General features: G+C 40.4%; 1 protein-coding gene across 9 annotated transcripts in view; it reads left to right on the forward strand.

The window, feature by feature from the left end:
* The window catches only part of LOC125901080 (serine/threonine-protein kinase BRSK2-like), a 213581-nt gene that overhangs the window by 94141 nt on the left and 102126 nt on the right, over positions 1-17314 (forward strand). For all 9 annotated transcript variants that reach the window (XM_049596462.1, XM_049596470.1, XM_049596481.1 and 6 more), the window contains exon 2: positions 4659-4753. In XM_049596462.1, coding sequence (XP_049452419.1) covers positions 4659-4753 — 95 coding nt within the window. The remainder of the gene's footprint in view (positions 1-4658; positions 4754-17314) is intronic.

The following is a 17314-nucleotide window of genomic DNA, read 5'->3' on the forward strand; positions in this document are numbered from 1 at the left end:
ATTGTGTCTTTTAATAAAAAGAACGACCTTCATCACTGGTACCAAAATGACCCAATACTCAAAATTTCTTATGTATTTTTATGGAACCAATCAATTTTAAGTTTTTAATGGCTTTTTTAGGATTTATTTAGTATTTTGGCTGTGACTGTACTAAAAGAAATTGCACTTGAAGACCTAAGAGTGATTCTTAATGCAATATTTCACAAATGCATGGGGTGTCCGAAAACTTTTTTCCACCACTGTATATGTATTGACTTTGGTCAAGAAGATATCTGACCCATTTGCCTGACTGAGCAAGTAAAAAGAAAAAACATCAAAGGAGTAGTTCAGATCATTTGAAATGGGGTTGTATGGGCTACTTACCCATAGTCAGTATATTACATATAATAAATGTCAGTCAGCACACCCCCAGTTTGGTGAAGCAGGCTGAAGTATAACATGGAAGATAAGCGATCTACTGCTGTGGAACAACAAAACATATTTTAACTACCTAAAAAAGTCCATCAGTTTCAGTGTACATTATATTTAGAGTATTTTCACTGCTTTACCTTAATGTCAGACAATGATTTCCAACGGGGAAATTAAGCTATTATGTTGCGCTGTTCAAAGCCAGACTCCATTGAGAAAAACAGTGATTTAAGATTGCTGAACACAGGACCTGTCTGTCTACCACTGCCTCAACCATTTATTTTGTTTGTAGTATTGTGTGACTTTGAGGTTTAAAGTGGTTAGCTTGGATTCCAAAGTGACACAATAACACTAACTAACTAACTGAAGCAACGGTAGACCAGCAGCTCTTGTGTTCAGTGAGCTAAAATTTCTGTGTTTGTCACTGGAGTCTGGTGGCTTCGAAGAGAGCATAGATGGGGAACTGAAGCTGTTAACGACTTCCCCATAAAAACAGGCTGTCTAACGGAAAGGTAAAGCAATGAAAACACCATCTATAGTGTACAATTAAACTGTTTTAGATTTTTTTGATAGATTTTTTTTACGTGGAACTTTTTTTAGGTGGCTAAAATACATTTTGTTGCTGACCCCTCCACAGCAGTACATTGCTTAGTTTCAGTGTTGGACTCCAGCCTGCTTCTCCAAACTGGGTGTGTTCTTACTGACGTCTACCGTAGGTAATATACTGGCTATGGATTAGTACCCCATACAGCCCCACTTAAAAAAATCTGAACCATGCCTTTAAATTTCAGCCACCTTTGTCTATGTTTCCTAATTTTCTTTTATTTCCTGCTTTCCACCTTCTCACTCGCTCTGGCTTTGCGATTTTTCTCAGAGGATGACCCTGCTTCACTCAATCCATCCTTCAGTACACCTCTACACCTCCTCTCATAACTTGTAGGGGTGAATGTATGTGTGTGTCTCAAACACACTGGTTCACACACCTCCATACAGAGCAGTCTTACAGGGCTTTCTTAGTCCTGTGTTGTGGTAAGCAGTTATAGCCGTTTTCGAGCTGCTCTGACATCAAGATCAATGAGACCCAGTGAATGTCGCCCAGGATGCCATTTCTGTTCTGACTGGAGACATAAAAGAGCCCCCAGGCTGCCATATTGGCCCAAATACCCCTGCTGCTTATGGATCTACTTGTTTCCTTGTGAGACCCCGCAGGGAAATCACCTTTCAAATAGTGAGACACTCATCTCCTGTGAAATATATATGCAGCGTGAGGTAATGAAGAGGTGCATATGCGCAGTGGCATTTCCACTACGGTCTGCAGACCTTCAGTACAAAGTAAAACATACTCCCTGGTGTCAGAGCTTTGATTGAGATGGATGGAGCCATTGTGGCTGTAATAAGATAAAAATACCAGTGTGTTGACATTTCTGTTATGGCGATAGCGTCACATCAGGCGAGTTCTTAGAAGTACATAATAAAAAGAGACTCAGGAGTTGCAGAATGCAAGTGGATGGCATTTTTTATCCACCTGGTTTATGCTCAGTAAACTGACAAGCAACATATAGCTGGGAGAGTTCCAGGTATTTAAACCAGACACATACAGTGAATGCAAACAACATGCGTGCAAACAAGCATCACTAATCACACCCTGTCCTTCAGCTATCTTTAACGAGATTAGAACGACAGAGAAATGTCTGGTTTCTTAATGCTTTAAAGTATTTTCATTTATGATTTTTGTAAATTTTTGTGTCTATATATACAGTACAGGCCAAAAGTTTGGACACACCTTCTCATTCAATGCGTTTTCTTTATTTTCATGACTATTTACATTGTAGATTCTCACTGAAGGCATCAAAACTATGAATGAACACATGTGGAGTTATGTACTTAACAAAAAGGTGAAATAACTGAAAACATGTTTTATATTCTAGTTTCTTCAAAATAGCCACCCTTTGCTCTGATTACTGCTTTGCACACTCTTGGCATTCTCTCCATGAGCTTCAAGAGGTAGTCACCTGAAATGGTTTCCACTTCTGAAAATAAAGAAAACGCATTGAATGAGAAGGTGTGTCCAAACTTTTGGCCTGTACTGTATATATTTATATAGCTACAGTATATTGTTTTAAATACCAGTATACAGGTCTGGCACACACAGTGTCCCAATTTAATAAGTATAGTTTTGGTATCAGTCCTGAAACTCAGATATAATATTGGCAGTAGTAATAGTTACATTAAAGACTTAAATGTTTTAATTATAATTGACCTGGCTATTGGAGGGGCACAGTAGTTAAAGGTAGCCTATGTATGTTCCTGTCCCTGCTAGTACAAAATAAGGACCTGTTTGTTAAAGGAATAATCAGATATTTAGACAAATACATTTGTTCACTTTCTTGTTGAGCGTTGATGAGGACATCATTGCAGTGAGGAATTATGTGCTGTAACTATGCACCTAAACAAATAAAATGTAATGTTTTAATTAGTGAGTTTTAGAGGTGCTTTTCATTTATAACATTTCTCCATAGCGTCATGAGTGTTCCCAAACTGCAAAGGGTTCCATTATGGTCTAAATCATTAAACTTCAAAAAGCCCTACACACACAAAGCTTCGTCACTTGTGTAGTTTTTTTGATGATGTTTAAAAGCAGCGGGCTGATCCACAGCTTAAGTCCCTGTTATTTTTGCTGCATGTGTTTTTCCATCACACAGCAGGGCAGGCAAAGAAGAAGAAGTTAACCTGTTTGAGTTCAGCTGTTTGCAGAGATGCAGTAAGAGCCTGTTGTCTGCAGCTCTTCATCAGCATCTCACTGTGGCTGTTTCTGCTTTTAATCTTCCTCCCTGCAGTATCATTAGACTTGCCTTTATTGATGAAAAGCTGCTAACAAAGCTCCACTTATTCAGTGATGAACATGTCATTTCCTTCAGATTCTTCACAATAAAAGTCCCCTGTTATTTTGTTATGTAAAAACTTTTATTGCAAAGCATCAAAATAAGGAAATGTGCCACAACTTTACACAACTTCTGATATGGCTGATAGCAAACATGAATCAGTAAAATAAAGCAGATATTTAAAGTCACACAGGAGAGAAACTCCAAATGACAGAGATTCAGTTCGAAGCTACAAAAGTACTTTTAAAACACCTTTCTCTCTGGTCTCCTGCAGACAGAGGTGAGTCTTGTAGCTTTGCATGACGGCATGGCCAAGAGTGACAATGGAAAAGGCCCATAAGACAGTCCAAAAATATGAATGAACAATAGAATAAAGCTCATTTGAGTATGAAAAAGAAAACAAACAGTCTGTGGCTCCACAAAAGCAGTCTCTCATTCATTGCCTATGGAGCTCCAGATTTTATACCCTATGACATCACAAGTTTGAGACCTACTACTCTGGGTTCTGGCTTTGAGAGAGGGTAGCTCATGATGACAGATATTGACTGAACTTTCCAAGGCAACAGAACAAATGGGTGTGTTCAGAAACACTCATTCCAAGTGCCTGAACACAGTCTGGCACAAACTGGACCGTTCGTAAATTCAGAACACCACACTCAGAATGGCAGAGCATACTCTGGGCACTCTGTCTGGGGAGACGGCGCAGTAAAGCATCAAGTGGAGTGAATGTGTGATTATCTTAATCAGTCGTTAATTTATGTAGAAATAGAATGCTTTATTTTCTTTGATAAACAACGCTCTTATTGTAGGGTCGAGTGTCAAATTGGATTTACCAACGCACCCAGCATGTTAGAATTCTTAATTTAGGTGTTCCCTTTTAAGGTCCAAACCTAGGTCACGTGATGACACCTGAGTTAGCTCTGTTCACTGATAAAGCTCAGAAAAAGCTAAGAACTTGAGCTGAGATTGTTTTTTCACACCAACTCTTTCCAAGAGTCAAGACTGAACCTCCATGGCCATAGAGGACTCTATCTTCATCTATGTTGTCTGTTTTATCTTTAAAAATGTCAATTTTTTTATGTACACACTTAAGGGGTGATGCAGTCTGTGGAGTATATTTAAAGTTGCTGAATCATTTTTGGGTTGCAGCAGTGGCTGCTGTCCCAGAGTATGACAGGTAACCTTGAATGTGATGTCATTAATTCAGATCCACAGCTCTTCTTTTCATTCCTCCCTCCTGCCATGATAACCTCTGTCAAATCAAGTGGTTTTCAGAACATTTTGAGTGTCCCTTGTTCTCTCAGTGTGACTCAGACAAACTTTGAAGAAATGACTTGATATGAATTTTATTTGATATCTGTGTTTCAGGTCTGGTGAAGCTGGGCATCCACTGTGTCACATGTCAGAAAGTTGCCATAAAGATTGTCAACAGAGAAAAGCTCAGCGAGTCGGTTCTTATGAAGGTAAGACATTTGTGTGTGTGTGTGTGTGTGTGTGTGTGTGTGTGTGTGTGTGTGTGTGTGTGTCTGTGTGTCTGTCTGTCTGTGTGTGTGTGTGTGTGTGTGTGTTTGTCGCTCTAAATACATACAGAAGGCTTTTTAACCTGCAGGTGCTTTTGTTGTCTAAGAAGCATTCATTGGCAGGACTGATCCTCAGCAGCTTTGTTTGGGGTGTTTTATGTTAATGAAAAAAGCCCTTTAGATGAATTAACTAATTTCTATGGGAGTCTTTAAAGAAATACTTAAGCCCCAAAATGGGGATTTGCATATCAATTATTCACCACATCACCATGAAGAAAATATTTTTCTCGCATGCCTCGATGGTGAACGAAGAATCCAAAAAAGGGGACTGTGTGTAACAACAGCAAAACTATATCAAAACATCTGTTTACAAACTCTTACACAACTACAGAAAGGAGTTCTGCTGTCACTCACCTACACTCAATAATTAGCAAAAATGCATGTGTTTGGGAAGTACTGAGCATACAACTAAAAAATGTTGTGTTACTCCATCGCTCAACACAACACAGCTTCAAGCCCATTGGTTCCTACTGAAGATGTAATCTTTAAAAACAGCTTACAAATATATGTATTACATGCTGTAAAACTTCACTTAATAGCCCGGGCTATTGTTTGCTTAAATCACTGAGCTCAACAGTCGTCTCTCTGAGACAGGCTTTCAATTACTTTCACACAAAACTCTTGCTCAGCAAAGATGGGAAATATGATCAAGTTGTTTATTTACATCAGTATAAATATTACTTGTATATAAAAATTAGGCTTCGAGTAACATCAATTATAAATCATTCATTTGCTCTTGCTCCGACGGACGATGCCTATCTTGTTAAAACAATACTCACAACTTGGATAAATTTTTATGAAAAACCTGTTGGGTTCTTGTGATGGAATATGAAAAACTTACCAGGTAATTGAGGAATGGATACAAATCTTGACTATATGACCGCTTCAGAGGTAGGGACTCACCACTTTTTTCCTTTCTCTTGTTTACCAGACTGGTAAATCTCAAAGAATTACTGTCTCCACTGCTGCTCATACTAGTTTCAGTAAAATGAACTGAACAATTGAATTATGGAGAATCTAACCACACAATATAGTTATTCATCCAAAGAACTTTTATGAAAAAAACTGCTTGGCAACCACACCAGGCGTCTAATTGATACAGGCCTTCATCTGTCAAAATGGGTAGCCACACAGGGCTAGTAAAAGAGACTAGACGTTCAACTGTATATGTAGTTTGTAGAAAACAATGGAGCCCGGTGGCACAAAGGAACATGCTATATGAGGCTTTGATAAACACACACACACAACACTTGTAAGTACATACACTCACTGGGTCTTTTCATGAGATTTTTTACTATGAAAAGAAAAAAGTAATATGGCACAACGGCAACATTATCTTTTAAATGTAATTTGTTTCAAAGAAGATGATTCAGTGATTTTGGGCTCTGTCCTTCAGAATCACAGAATGTATTTGCCTAACACTGCCTACAAGAGCAGGAAACCTGAATGCACTGCAGCTACAGTTTTTAGTTTCAATCTGGCTGCCACTGTTTCAGCCGCAGATTACAGCTCAGTACAGAGCAGGTGTTTGGCTTCTGCTCTCTGTTATTATTACTGTCACCACTTCTTTGCCCACGTACACCTTGAACAAACAACTGGATGCAGCTAAATCAGGCCGGATGAGTCACATATGTGCAGTGTGTCAGCCTCCAGTGAGGTTGAGTCAGGTTCATTAGTCAATATATATCATGCTAGAAGTGTGAAATGGACTTTGTGTTAAATACTTTTTCTTCCCTTCAGTTGATATAAGTTGTTTATTAACTTTGAGCCAAATTACACTCTACACACTCTAGTGGTCTCTACTCAAGCTGATAGTTTCGGTTTTATTTGTCAGGTTTTAAGATATGAGTCTTTGAAATTTCATGTACCACATATTGCTATTTTACTTAAGCAGTGAAAAATATTACCTATGCAAACGCTGTGCTCACACTACAAGTGACAGGGCAACAGGCTACAAGTCATTTTCAGGAGGACAGAGACATGAAGCTATAAACTCATGCCTGTCATTTGTACTTCAATGACGCAATGAAGCATCAGTCATTGCATGTCTTTGTTTCTAGCTGTGGCGCTTTGTTATTTAGCTAAGTTAGTTGACTGTATGCTGGCTTTCTGCATACAGGGATGCATTGGGCATCAAAATATGACTTTAAAATGGGGCTCAGATATCGATCAAAAGCACAGATATTTTATGACCAAATTCAAAATTGAGATGACACTCAGTTAAGGTTCTTTGTTACAAGTTGCAGACACACACACGATTTATGCAGCTTTTAAATATCCACGTTAAAAGGCTCAACCATTTGCAGAGTGTGCATCGTGACCTCCAGCATGCACTGGGGTGGTTTGCAGCTGAGTGTAAAGTGGTTAGGATGAGAGTCAGCACCTCCAAATCTGAGGCCATGGTTTTCTGCTGAAAAATGGTGGATTGCCCCCTCTGGGTTGGGAGAGAGTAACTGCCTCAAGCAAAGGAGGTCAAATATCTCAGGGTCTTGTTCACAAGTGTGGGTAAAATTGAGCATGAGATGGATTAGGGTGCGGCATCTGCAGTGATGCATTTACGGTCAGCATGCGGTCATTTAAATTTTCGCTTTTAAATGATAATAGAGATATTCAAAGACATTTAGTTTTCATTCGTTCGTTTTTAATAAATCCAACAAGCAAGTTATAAAGTGTGCATTAATAAGGACATGAACAAAAAGATGAACAGACATCCACACACCGCAGTGCTTCAGTTCGGCGTCTGGTCTATTTTTCACGCGAGCCACGAGCGCTTCTGTCAAGCTGCATAGAGCGGATCATACCAAACAGGAAGTCGGACACAGAAAAGACGAGAGAATCCGGCCAATTTTCAAAATAAAATAACAACAGCATGCACTGAGGAACGTGAGGAGAAAATACCGTATTTATAATTTAAAATAGCACAACAGTGCATAACCGAACACATTTTTCAATACCCTAATCACTTCATTACAATTTTAATTTTGCGTCACCGAGCCTACAGACATAACTACATAAATAAAATGGTCAGAACAATATGCCCTATTCATTCAGTGTTTATCCAACACGCTCAGTACATGGACATGCAATGACAAATTGTCATTAACTTATTACGTTATAAAAAACGATTAAAATATGGACTTACCCATGTTTAAAATGACCTGTTGAAGTGAAAAAACGAGTAGGCCTACTGACGGGAACAGACGAGTGGAGTCGATGTTTAACCGGCGCGGAGAGACTGTATGGACAGTCAAGCGCCACTTCTGCGGCACTACCGCATCTGGTGTGTCCAGGCTGTTATGTCAACAACGCTACATGAAGCAGATGAATGACTTTTTCTCTGCAGTGTGAAAATGGCAGCCACTCAAACCACTGACTGTGCACTCCACCGCCAAGTGGGCAGGGGTGGTAATTGCAACCAGTCAAAATGACCGACGGCCTTCAGATTTCCCGGTCATTGTTGTAAAAAAAAGGTCAATGACCGAGAATATCCGGTTAACGCGACCCCTGGTCCCAACCCTCACCTATCATGAACTTTGTGACCGAAAGAATGAGATCATGGATACAAGCAGCCGAAATGAGTTTCCTATGTGGGGTGCTGGACTCAGCCTTTGAGATAGAGTGAGAAGCACAGACATCTGGAGGGAGCCTGGAGTAGAGTTGCTGCTCCTTCATGTTGAAAAGGGTCAGTTGAGGTGGTTCAGGTGTCTGATCAGGATGCCTCCTGTGTGCCTCCCATTAGAAGTGTCCCGGGCACATCCCACTGGTAATAGGCCCCAGGACAGACCCAGAACATGCTGGAGGGATTGCATATCTCATCTGGCCTGGGAACACCTTGAGGTCCCCCAGGAGGAGCTGAAAAGCATCGCTGGGGAGACGGTCATCCGAGGTGCTTTGCTCGACCTGCTGCCCCCGCGACATATGCGGATAAAAATGGATGGATGTAATGGATGGAGTTTGCAGAGGAGCAGAGCAACAGCAGTAACACTTTTTTTTTGTTTTTGTTTTTATCATATTCTGCACCTCTTAATGCATCAGGCGCTATTAAGTGCAAGAGGAAGCTTATAACCTTACAAAGTCATTTTCTGATAAGCATGACTGTGCAGCAAAGCAACACTTGGTGGAATTGTCTGATCTAAGTGATAGAAATCTAATTTCCTCTACTGAATTGTGCTCTTTCACAACATGTAAAAAGGCCTCCTGAGTCTCCAAGTGCTGATTTGACAGCCTCCATTACAGTGTTCTTGTTTATTATACTTTCTCTGTCTCACACACACACACACACACACACACACACACACGCACGCACACGCACGCACACGCACGCACTCAACCCACTTCCAAACATTTCTGTGTATAGCCTAATTAGCAGTGTTTTCCACTGGATTACTGTCACGTAGAGACATTTTTGACAAGACAGGCCGAACTGATTTATTAAACTGCATAAAACACACAAATACATACACAAGGACACACTGTGTGTATGTGTGTGTTAGTGAGTTAGTCACTATAAGGGTTTCAACTAGATTGGACCTGCTGCAATCAGCACCAGCTAATTTTCCAGTGGAAAAAGTCGGTGTGTCGCACCTTTTTGCTTCTCTGACCATATCTTGAGTAGTTGGCAATTGTGTGTGTGTGTGTGTGTGTGTGTGTGTGTGTGTGTGTGTGTTGGGGACAGTCATGTGACCAGGTCGTTTACTGCTGTAGTCTTTGCTTTCTGCTGATAGCTGTCCTTTCATACTAATGAGCACAATGAGTGAGGAGAACTTAAACCCTCCTTCCTCTTCTCAATTAATGCTGGCAGCTAATTGGTTGTTAACACCCATGTTACTGTGGGCGTAGGAGAGTGTTTGATTGTCTAGTGCACTTTCATCTCATGAATGTTGTCATGATAATGTAAAAGTCAGTTTCAAGGCTGTGAAAGATATCAGTGGCACCTAAATGTCAGAGAGACGAGCTTGTCACTGATTGGTCGCAGGCTTCGTGCCAGCAGGAGAAATATGACGGGGGAAACTTGAGGAGCTGCTCTTCCCTGCCTCATTATTACCAAAGAGGCTTAACCTCAGAGCTCAGAGTTTACAGACACACTTCCTGCTTCAGATCTTACCTACCGTAGCTGGACACATGCAGTTTTCCTGTACAAGGAGGGATTATTACCAACATCGCGGTGCGGTCACTGTCTGTTTTACCTCCAAATAGAGGTGAAGATGATCTGGATAAACTTGACCACCTCAGTTAAGCAGCAGGAGCTTAATCTTTTCTGATAACCAGAGTGGTAATACAAGGGCAGCACCAATTAGTAATCAAAAAAACATAGACATAGATGCACTGGTTTTTTTTAGCCTCTGACTAATGTCTATGACTCCAGGTCTTTGCTTAGGCAACATTTAAGGCATACTTCTGGAGTCGTTTATGTATCATTTTAGTTACCAGATGCTGCAGGGTGACCCACATAGTTTATTTAAATTCTATTGATGTTACAGGGAACTCCCGGTTCTAGTATTACTTCTGCATGTGGTTTGATTAAGCAGTGTACCTCAGTAGAATCTGTTACTTGACTGCTGTGGTATAGATAGGCTACAGTCACTGTTACTGTACTGTCTCTCTATTTAATTACTTTCAAATATATTAAAAAGTGAAAACTAAAATATGAGTGGCTATATCACTGTCAGTTTTACAGATTTTTACAGATTTGTAAAGTGTTACGAAAAGGATAATTTTATGAATAGCTATTGATACTATTCTTCTTGCAATGCTAAATTCCAGTCAGAATGTTAGCTAGCATACATACCTTGCATTAGCTAGCAAACAGCCGATACATTCTGGGCATATTCTACTCACTACCTTGGCATTAAGTTCGGGTCTGTTAATATTCCTGTCAGTTGCACTGTACTGTAACACCATTCCACTCATAAAACTTCAGTTCAGTTAGGACATGCATGAAAACTTATACCTCATTTTGCAGTGGGACTTTAATTGCGTGGAGTTGAAATATTTTTGTTGAATATGAGCTGATTTGCAAGGGCTAATCACCTGTCACCTGTGGTTTAGCCACACATTCACTCAGCAACCATCAATGGTGCTTACGCATATATTCAATACTGTTAACGTCTTTATCCCAGAACCCCGGAAGATTTGCATTTGCATTTGTCATTCACTTTGTACACCTTACAATCCACCCTAACCTCCACCCTAAGAATTCTTGCTTTGGTAGAGTAATATTTACAATTAATTTATAAATGACCAACTGTGACAATTTTTGGGAGGAAAGTCTGGATTAAGCCTGCACGTTACATTTCTTTCTCACAGTGATTGCAATAGTATCAACTTTCTATCAGTAAAATTGTAGTGTCATGACAACACAGCACACTGGTGTATTGTTATTTTCTCACTTTCATTTCCATCAGATAATCACCCAACAGCCTGTTGTGTTTCTAATTAGATGTGAATGAAGGAGATGAAGGTAGCAGATGCTTCTGTTTGCCTCTCAGCTGAAATGATTTTTTCCCTGCTCTGCTCTCTCATATGGGATCTCTATTTTCCTCCGTCTGCTGATGTTTCTTGTGTGCGATGCCAGCCGATCCCTCCTCTGTCTGTCTGGGGGGTTGCCCCAGCAGCTTCCTCTAATCTTTCCCGCCTTGGTCTTATTTTAGAAGATGCTAAGGCCCTGTTGTCATGGCAACAGGCAACGATTGGCTCGAGTTATGCCCGTTGTTCTCACACAATGAAGTCTAACCAGCCTCTTAAAAATATAAATAAATAAAAAACAAAATCTTAGAAAAAGGACAGGATTTGGAGGAGTTGCATGTTTAAAACATAAAGTTCACCCCTGCTCTGCTCTCCCTGCTTCAGTTGGCATTTTGAAGAGACCCCATTTTGTTTGACATTTTCAGAATGATGCAGGTTTACTTTTCTCTGTTGCTATCTTTTTTTTTGCTGCTTTCATCCCAAACTTTGTGTCGCGTTGGATGTATTCTTTTGAGGTTTTGCATATAAATGCATCCACTGTTCACAATACAAGACACATTTACATTTCCATTGTTGTCCATTGTTACACATGAAACCCTTTAAAGAAATAACCCAAATAATTTCCATATAAATACATTTCTCTATCCCTGACTTTATATCCAATACTAGAAGCTTTTCCAGTGGCTGCACAAAACTCCTGTTGTCTAGGAACAGTAGACGTGATGTGTTTTGTATTTCTGGTTTGCTTCAAAGGAAAAGGAGCCTGTCCTCACCAGGGAGATGACAGCATTTTTGGTTCAAATGCCTCAAACAACATACATTTTATTTAACTTCAGGGGACAAAGCCCCCTAGTGGCCATAGGAATTATGACTTCAGTCTGTCAGGAGCAAACAAGGTGTCAAGCTGTTACAGAGCACCAAAATTGCAACAAAACTTAAGATACAGGAAATCGCTCTTTATTTTCTACCAACAATGAATGTTACTTACTTTTCATCACCATGACCATGATTGTTCCTGAACTTTAACTTTCAGTGTATTTCTATTACCATTACCATGACAAAGCAGGTCCCCTAACTGTAAAACCTGTCCCAGACCTGCAGAGAGGCAATGCGAAAGTCTGCTGTCCTGGGGCGTCGGTGGCTTAGTGGTAGAGCAGGCGCCCCATGTACAAGGCTGTTGCCGCAGCAGCCCGGGTTCAACTCCAGCCTGTGGCCCTTTGCTGCATGTCACTCCCTCTCTCTCTCTCTCCCCCCTTCACGCTTGTCTGTCCTGTCAAATAAAGGCTAAAAATGCCCAAAAAATATCTTAAAAAAAAAAAAAAAATCAAAACTTTTTTTTTGTTTTGGCTTGAAGGGTAACTTCAATAATTTTCAGTCTGGACCCTGTTTTCCAATGTTTTTGTGTCCAAGTGACTTAAGGGAACAACATTTTTTGAAATCAGTCCAGTAATTGGGCAGCTTGGGGCATTAGCATGTATGTCCACTAAAAGTGTGTGTTTTTCCCACTGTCCGACAACATTATGGAAAGGATCCCTACAGATGGACCTTTTTGTTAAAAGTAAGATCCTTTTTGTTTATCCAGAGACTGTCCTGAAATCACCATTGCAAAACCCACCAGACTCCATTTCAATAAACAACAATTTAACCCTATATAGAGCCAGCATATTTTCATATCTAAAGGCTCTGACAACACCAAGCTGATGGTCAGCAGTCAGTCAATTTTGGGCTGTGAGTGAGTGTCTGTTGCCCTAGATGGTGTGCCCCTCATCGGCCCCTGTCAGTTATTTATTTTTTATTTTTTTTGGCCAGTTCAGCATGTTGACTTAGCAATGGCAGAGCCTGTCAGTGAATGACATCACTGTGATTGGCAGTTCAGCTCAGTGCACGAGATAGAAAACAGAAGTGAGGAAAGTAAACAACGAATTGAAGTCAGAAGGGAGTGAGACCAAAACAAACCTGTTCTATAAAGTGAGATTATTTTTCTTAAGCCTTTGAGCACAAACGTTTCCTGATGGTTTGTGTCATTGTTCACTTGTGTATGACAAATATGCTCTGTTCTTACAACATTGGATTGTGTTGTTCATGTGCTAACTGGCTAAGTAGCATCAAGATGGTCTGGTGGAGATTAAATACCAAGACTACCACTTTCTGCTGGTGTGGTGAGTTATTTCTTCTCATGCCGACACAGAACACATGCCGTCTTGCATTGTGTTCATGTGCAACCTCTTGGCAGAGAAACGGGTGACATGAGGTGATGCAGTAGGCTGTCTAGTTCTCTGAAGTCGTTTGGTGTGTCTGGGCATTAAGTGGGTGAATGAAGGGTTTATTTGAACCAAACCAGAGATGGTGATTGGTGAACAAGTTACTAACCAAGAAAATTTTGGTTGGTTTTATTTTCTTTTATTCTTTTATTTTTAAATGGCTATTTATTTAAATGGAGTCTGGTGGCATTGTTGTCAGACACTAAGAAAAATAACCTGAGCCTGTCAGTGGCACTAGTTATTTGCATGATCCTGTTCAAATAGATCCAAAATAAGAACCATAATAGCTAGAGCATTCATTCTTTTTTGCAGCTGAAAGCTAAGGCTTCTGTCTTCCCTGTTATCATGTCACAAACTTACGTTACCTTACATGCTGTGCAAAAATAGTATATCACTGTAATTACACTGTTGTTTTTTTGTTTTTGTTTTTTTGCATAATCCTGTATACATATATTAATCTGAAACATAATAGCTGGAGCATTCAAGCTAAGGCTTCCTTCCTCCCTGTCATCAAGTCATTACTTTAGTTATTTTAGGTGACGTGGTTAAAACATGGTATTTCACCATAATTAAGCCAGAACTTTCCTGTAATGTCAGTGGGAGATTGTTGTTTGCAAAATGCTGTTTATATCAATCTTATATAAAAATCATAATAGCAAGAACATTCATTCTTTTTGAAGCAGAAATCTGAGGTTGCATGTGGTGCAAAACCCCGGGGAAACACTTTGATACCAGAGGAATGAATCTATCAGAACGCTTTTGCATTCTGCCCATAAAAATGAGCCTATTTCAAAAACTAAAAAACATACATAGTTCAAATAATCATCGTTGATAACTATTTTGTTCACGTTTCTACATTTGAAAATAGTTTAGATTAATGTGTTTTGTGTTTTTATTCTGTTAAATCACATTAAAAAACATGTCTGATTTTTGTAACTTTTTTTAAGCAACAATTCAATACTTTTAACAATTATTTTGCTTTATTGACTTATATAATCATTTAGATTTAAAGGATATAAAAATATTTTATATAAAACACCAATGTAGGCACTGGCAGAGTTCAAAGGGTTAATAAAGGACTTATTTTAGGCATTGATTTCCAACCTGTTTTCTCATTGAAAGAGCTAGCAACTGAGTATTGGCTGTACATGTTCAACGCGTCCTTGGGCTGGACACTTAACCCCATATTGCTCCTGATGGTCAGACCAGCACATTGTATGGTAGCTGGCAACTTCATGCCTGGTGACTGGTGGCTGGTCTACCTTTTGGTTTGTGTGTGTGTGTGTGTGTGTGTGTGTGTGTGTGTGTGTGTGTGTGTGTGTGTGTGTGTGTGTCAGATTGCTGTTGAGATGAGCAGCTTGACATTTACAGCACTACTTCTGAGATCAGCACCTTACACAGGCCGCAGCATCACCCTGCCTGGCACACAGATGTCAAACCTAGCATTTACACCAGAGTCTCACTGCTGCTAATAGAGAGTCTCATTAGAGGAACCACAGTTGGAGGATCCCGAGCTGCTAGCATTAGCGGCTAACAGACAGAGCAAAGCTCAGTCAAGGACTCGTTATCCTGAGTGGAGGAAGTTCGCTTCATATCCTGCTGGCTAACACACATACGTGCTATTTGGCTTAAATAGTGGTGTATGAAGCAGTGTTTGCGAATGAAAATATAGTTTCACTGTAACTTTGGTGGGCGGCACGGTGGTGTGGTGGTTAGCACTGTCGCCTCACAGCAAGAGGGTTGCCGGTTCGATCCCGGGCGTGGGAGCCCTTCTGTGCAGAGTTTGCATGTTCTCCCTGTGTCAGCGTGGGTTCTCTCCGGGCACTCTGGCTTCCTCCCACAGTCCAAAGACATGCAGATTGGGGACTAGGTTAATTGGTAACTCTAAATTGTCCATAGGTGTGAATGTGAGCGTGAATGGTTGTTTGTCTCTATGTGTCAGCCCTGCGATAGTCTGGCGACCTGTCCAGGGTGTACCCTGCCTCTCGCCCGATGTAGCTGGGATAGGCTCCAGCCCCCCCGCGACCCTCAAGAGGATGAAGCGGTTAGAAGATGAATGAACGAATGAATGAATGTAACTTTGGTGCGTAGGCCTATCTGCTGCTATCTTTCAGTGTCGGCAATGTTTTATTACATGGCGTTATTATAAACGTCATTCTTATATTAACTTTTATACAAATACACATTCAGAGAGCTTTACAGAAAACTGCAAGAGAAAAACATAAATTGAAAACAGATTTAAATAGAAATTCTTAAAGGGCCAGTGTGTAATATTTGGCAGGGTTTATTGTCAAATCTGAATCTGAATCTGAATATTCTACCCATTAATATGTTTATACAAGTGTATAATCGCTATAAAATAAAATTTGTTTGTTTGTTTTTCGTAGCCTTATAATTATGTTTTTATATATATATATATATAAATATGTATATATATATATATATATATATATATATATAGCAAGGGCCTTGCTTTAGAGAGGTCACCATCTTGCGCTGCCATGTATGTACGGCAGACCGAGTGGACAATCCAGCCAGCCAGAGAACACGTTTCGCCTGTATAAATAAACCAACGAAGACAGTGGAAGGAAGGAAGAAGGAGGAGGAAACAGCAGAGAGTGTTAGTAGTTCATCGATAGAGAGTAGTGAAAAGTTTTTTTAGTTATAAAGTTTGCGAATGGACCACACTTACCACGCAACAGGAGAGAATGAACCCGAACCGTCATCTGCGAGGAAAAGAAGATGCAACTTCACTCCTTGTGATGCACTCTCTGCAGCGCTTTTCCTCCTGATGATATATCTCCCCAATGATGGTAGCAGTAGCACCGAATCCCATTCTGTGCAGCAAAATGGGAGCGGAGGATTCAGCCTCTCTTCTCGCCCACTCAGCATCCAAGTTCTTCATCTGTATGCTCCGGCTCAAACAGGTATGGCTCTGGGTCTGTGTCCACTACAAGAAACTCTTCAAAATCAAGTTCAAAGTCGTCCATTGCAGCTACTATAGTCCAGAGATATTGCTAGGCTAAATAAACAGCTGAGCTCTGTTTACAGGCTATGCTGTCAGTCAGTGTGCGGGCTCGAGATTGGTGGAGCAGAGAGGGGAGGGGGTCCCCGCTAGGTACTGTAAACCAGTATGTGTGTATGAAGTGTGTGTGTTACACTAGAAGAGTCAGAGTTTGGGATGGAGTCTTTTACCCCCTGGAGTGTTACCGGAGTGTTTGGAGTGCTCAAATTAACTGGCCTTTTTCCCGAACGCTCCTCTGGTCTCCTGCTCGTGAGGGATTCATTACAATATCGTAACATGGTTTAGATTTCTAAATAAACATTCACCTCGTCGCTAGATAGACCTGCTCCTGAAAAACTCGTGTCTGCGCAAGGCTTTTTGTCCCTACAAGGCCACTGTCATTTACCCAACGGGAGGGGTGAGCAAGTGAGCCCTGCAATCTAGAATTTGACCATTGATGTCACTGTTTTCAACCCATTTTATACACTGGCCCTTTAAGTAACATTCAGCAAAAATAAATAAAAATGATAAACAGATGACTGTTAAACGAGAGCAACAAGTTCAACTGACCACTTTCCTGTGTACCACTAAAAAGAGTGGTTTAAGGGCCATACACATGCCATGTATTTTGCCCCCTTGAATTTATTGTTTTTAATGTAGACGTGCAGCAGGCTCGCTCAAACATTAGAGCAATGACCTCCCAACTGCCTGTTT

The sequence above is a fragment of the Epinephelus fuscoguttatus genome, linkage group LG2, assembly GCF_011397635.1.
Source record: "Epinephelus fuscoguttatus linkage group LG2, E.fuscoguttatus.final_Chr_v1".
Taxonomy (NCBI): Eukaryota; Metazoa; Chordata; class Actinopteri; order Perciformes; family Serranidae; genus Epinephelus; species Epinephelus fuscoguttatus.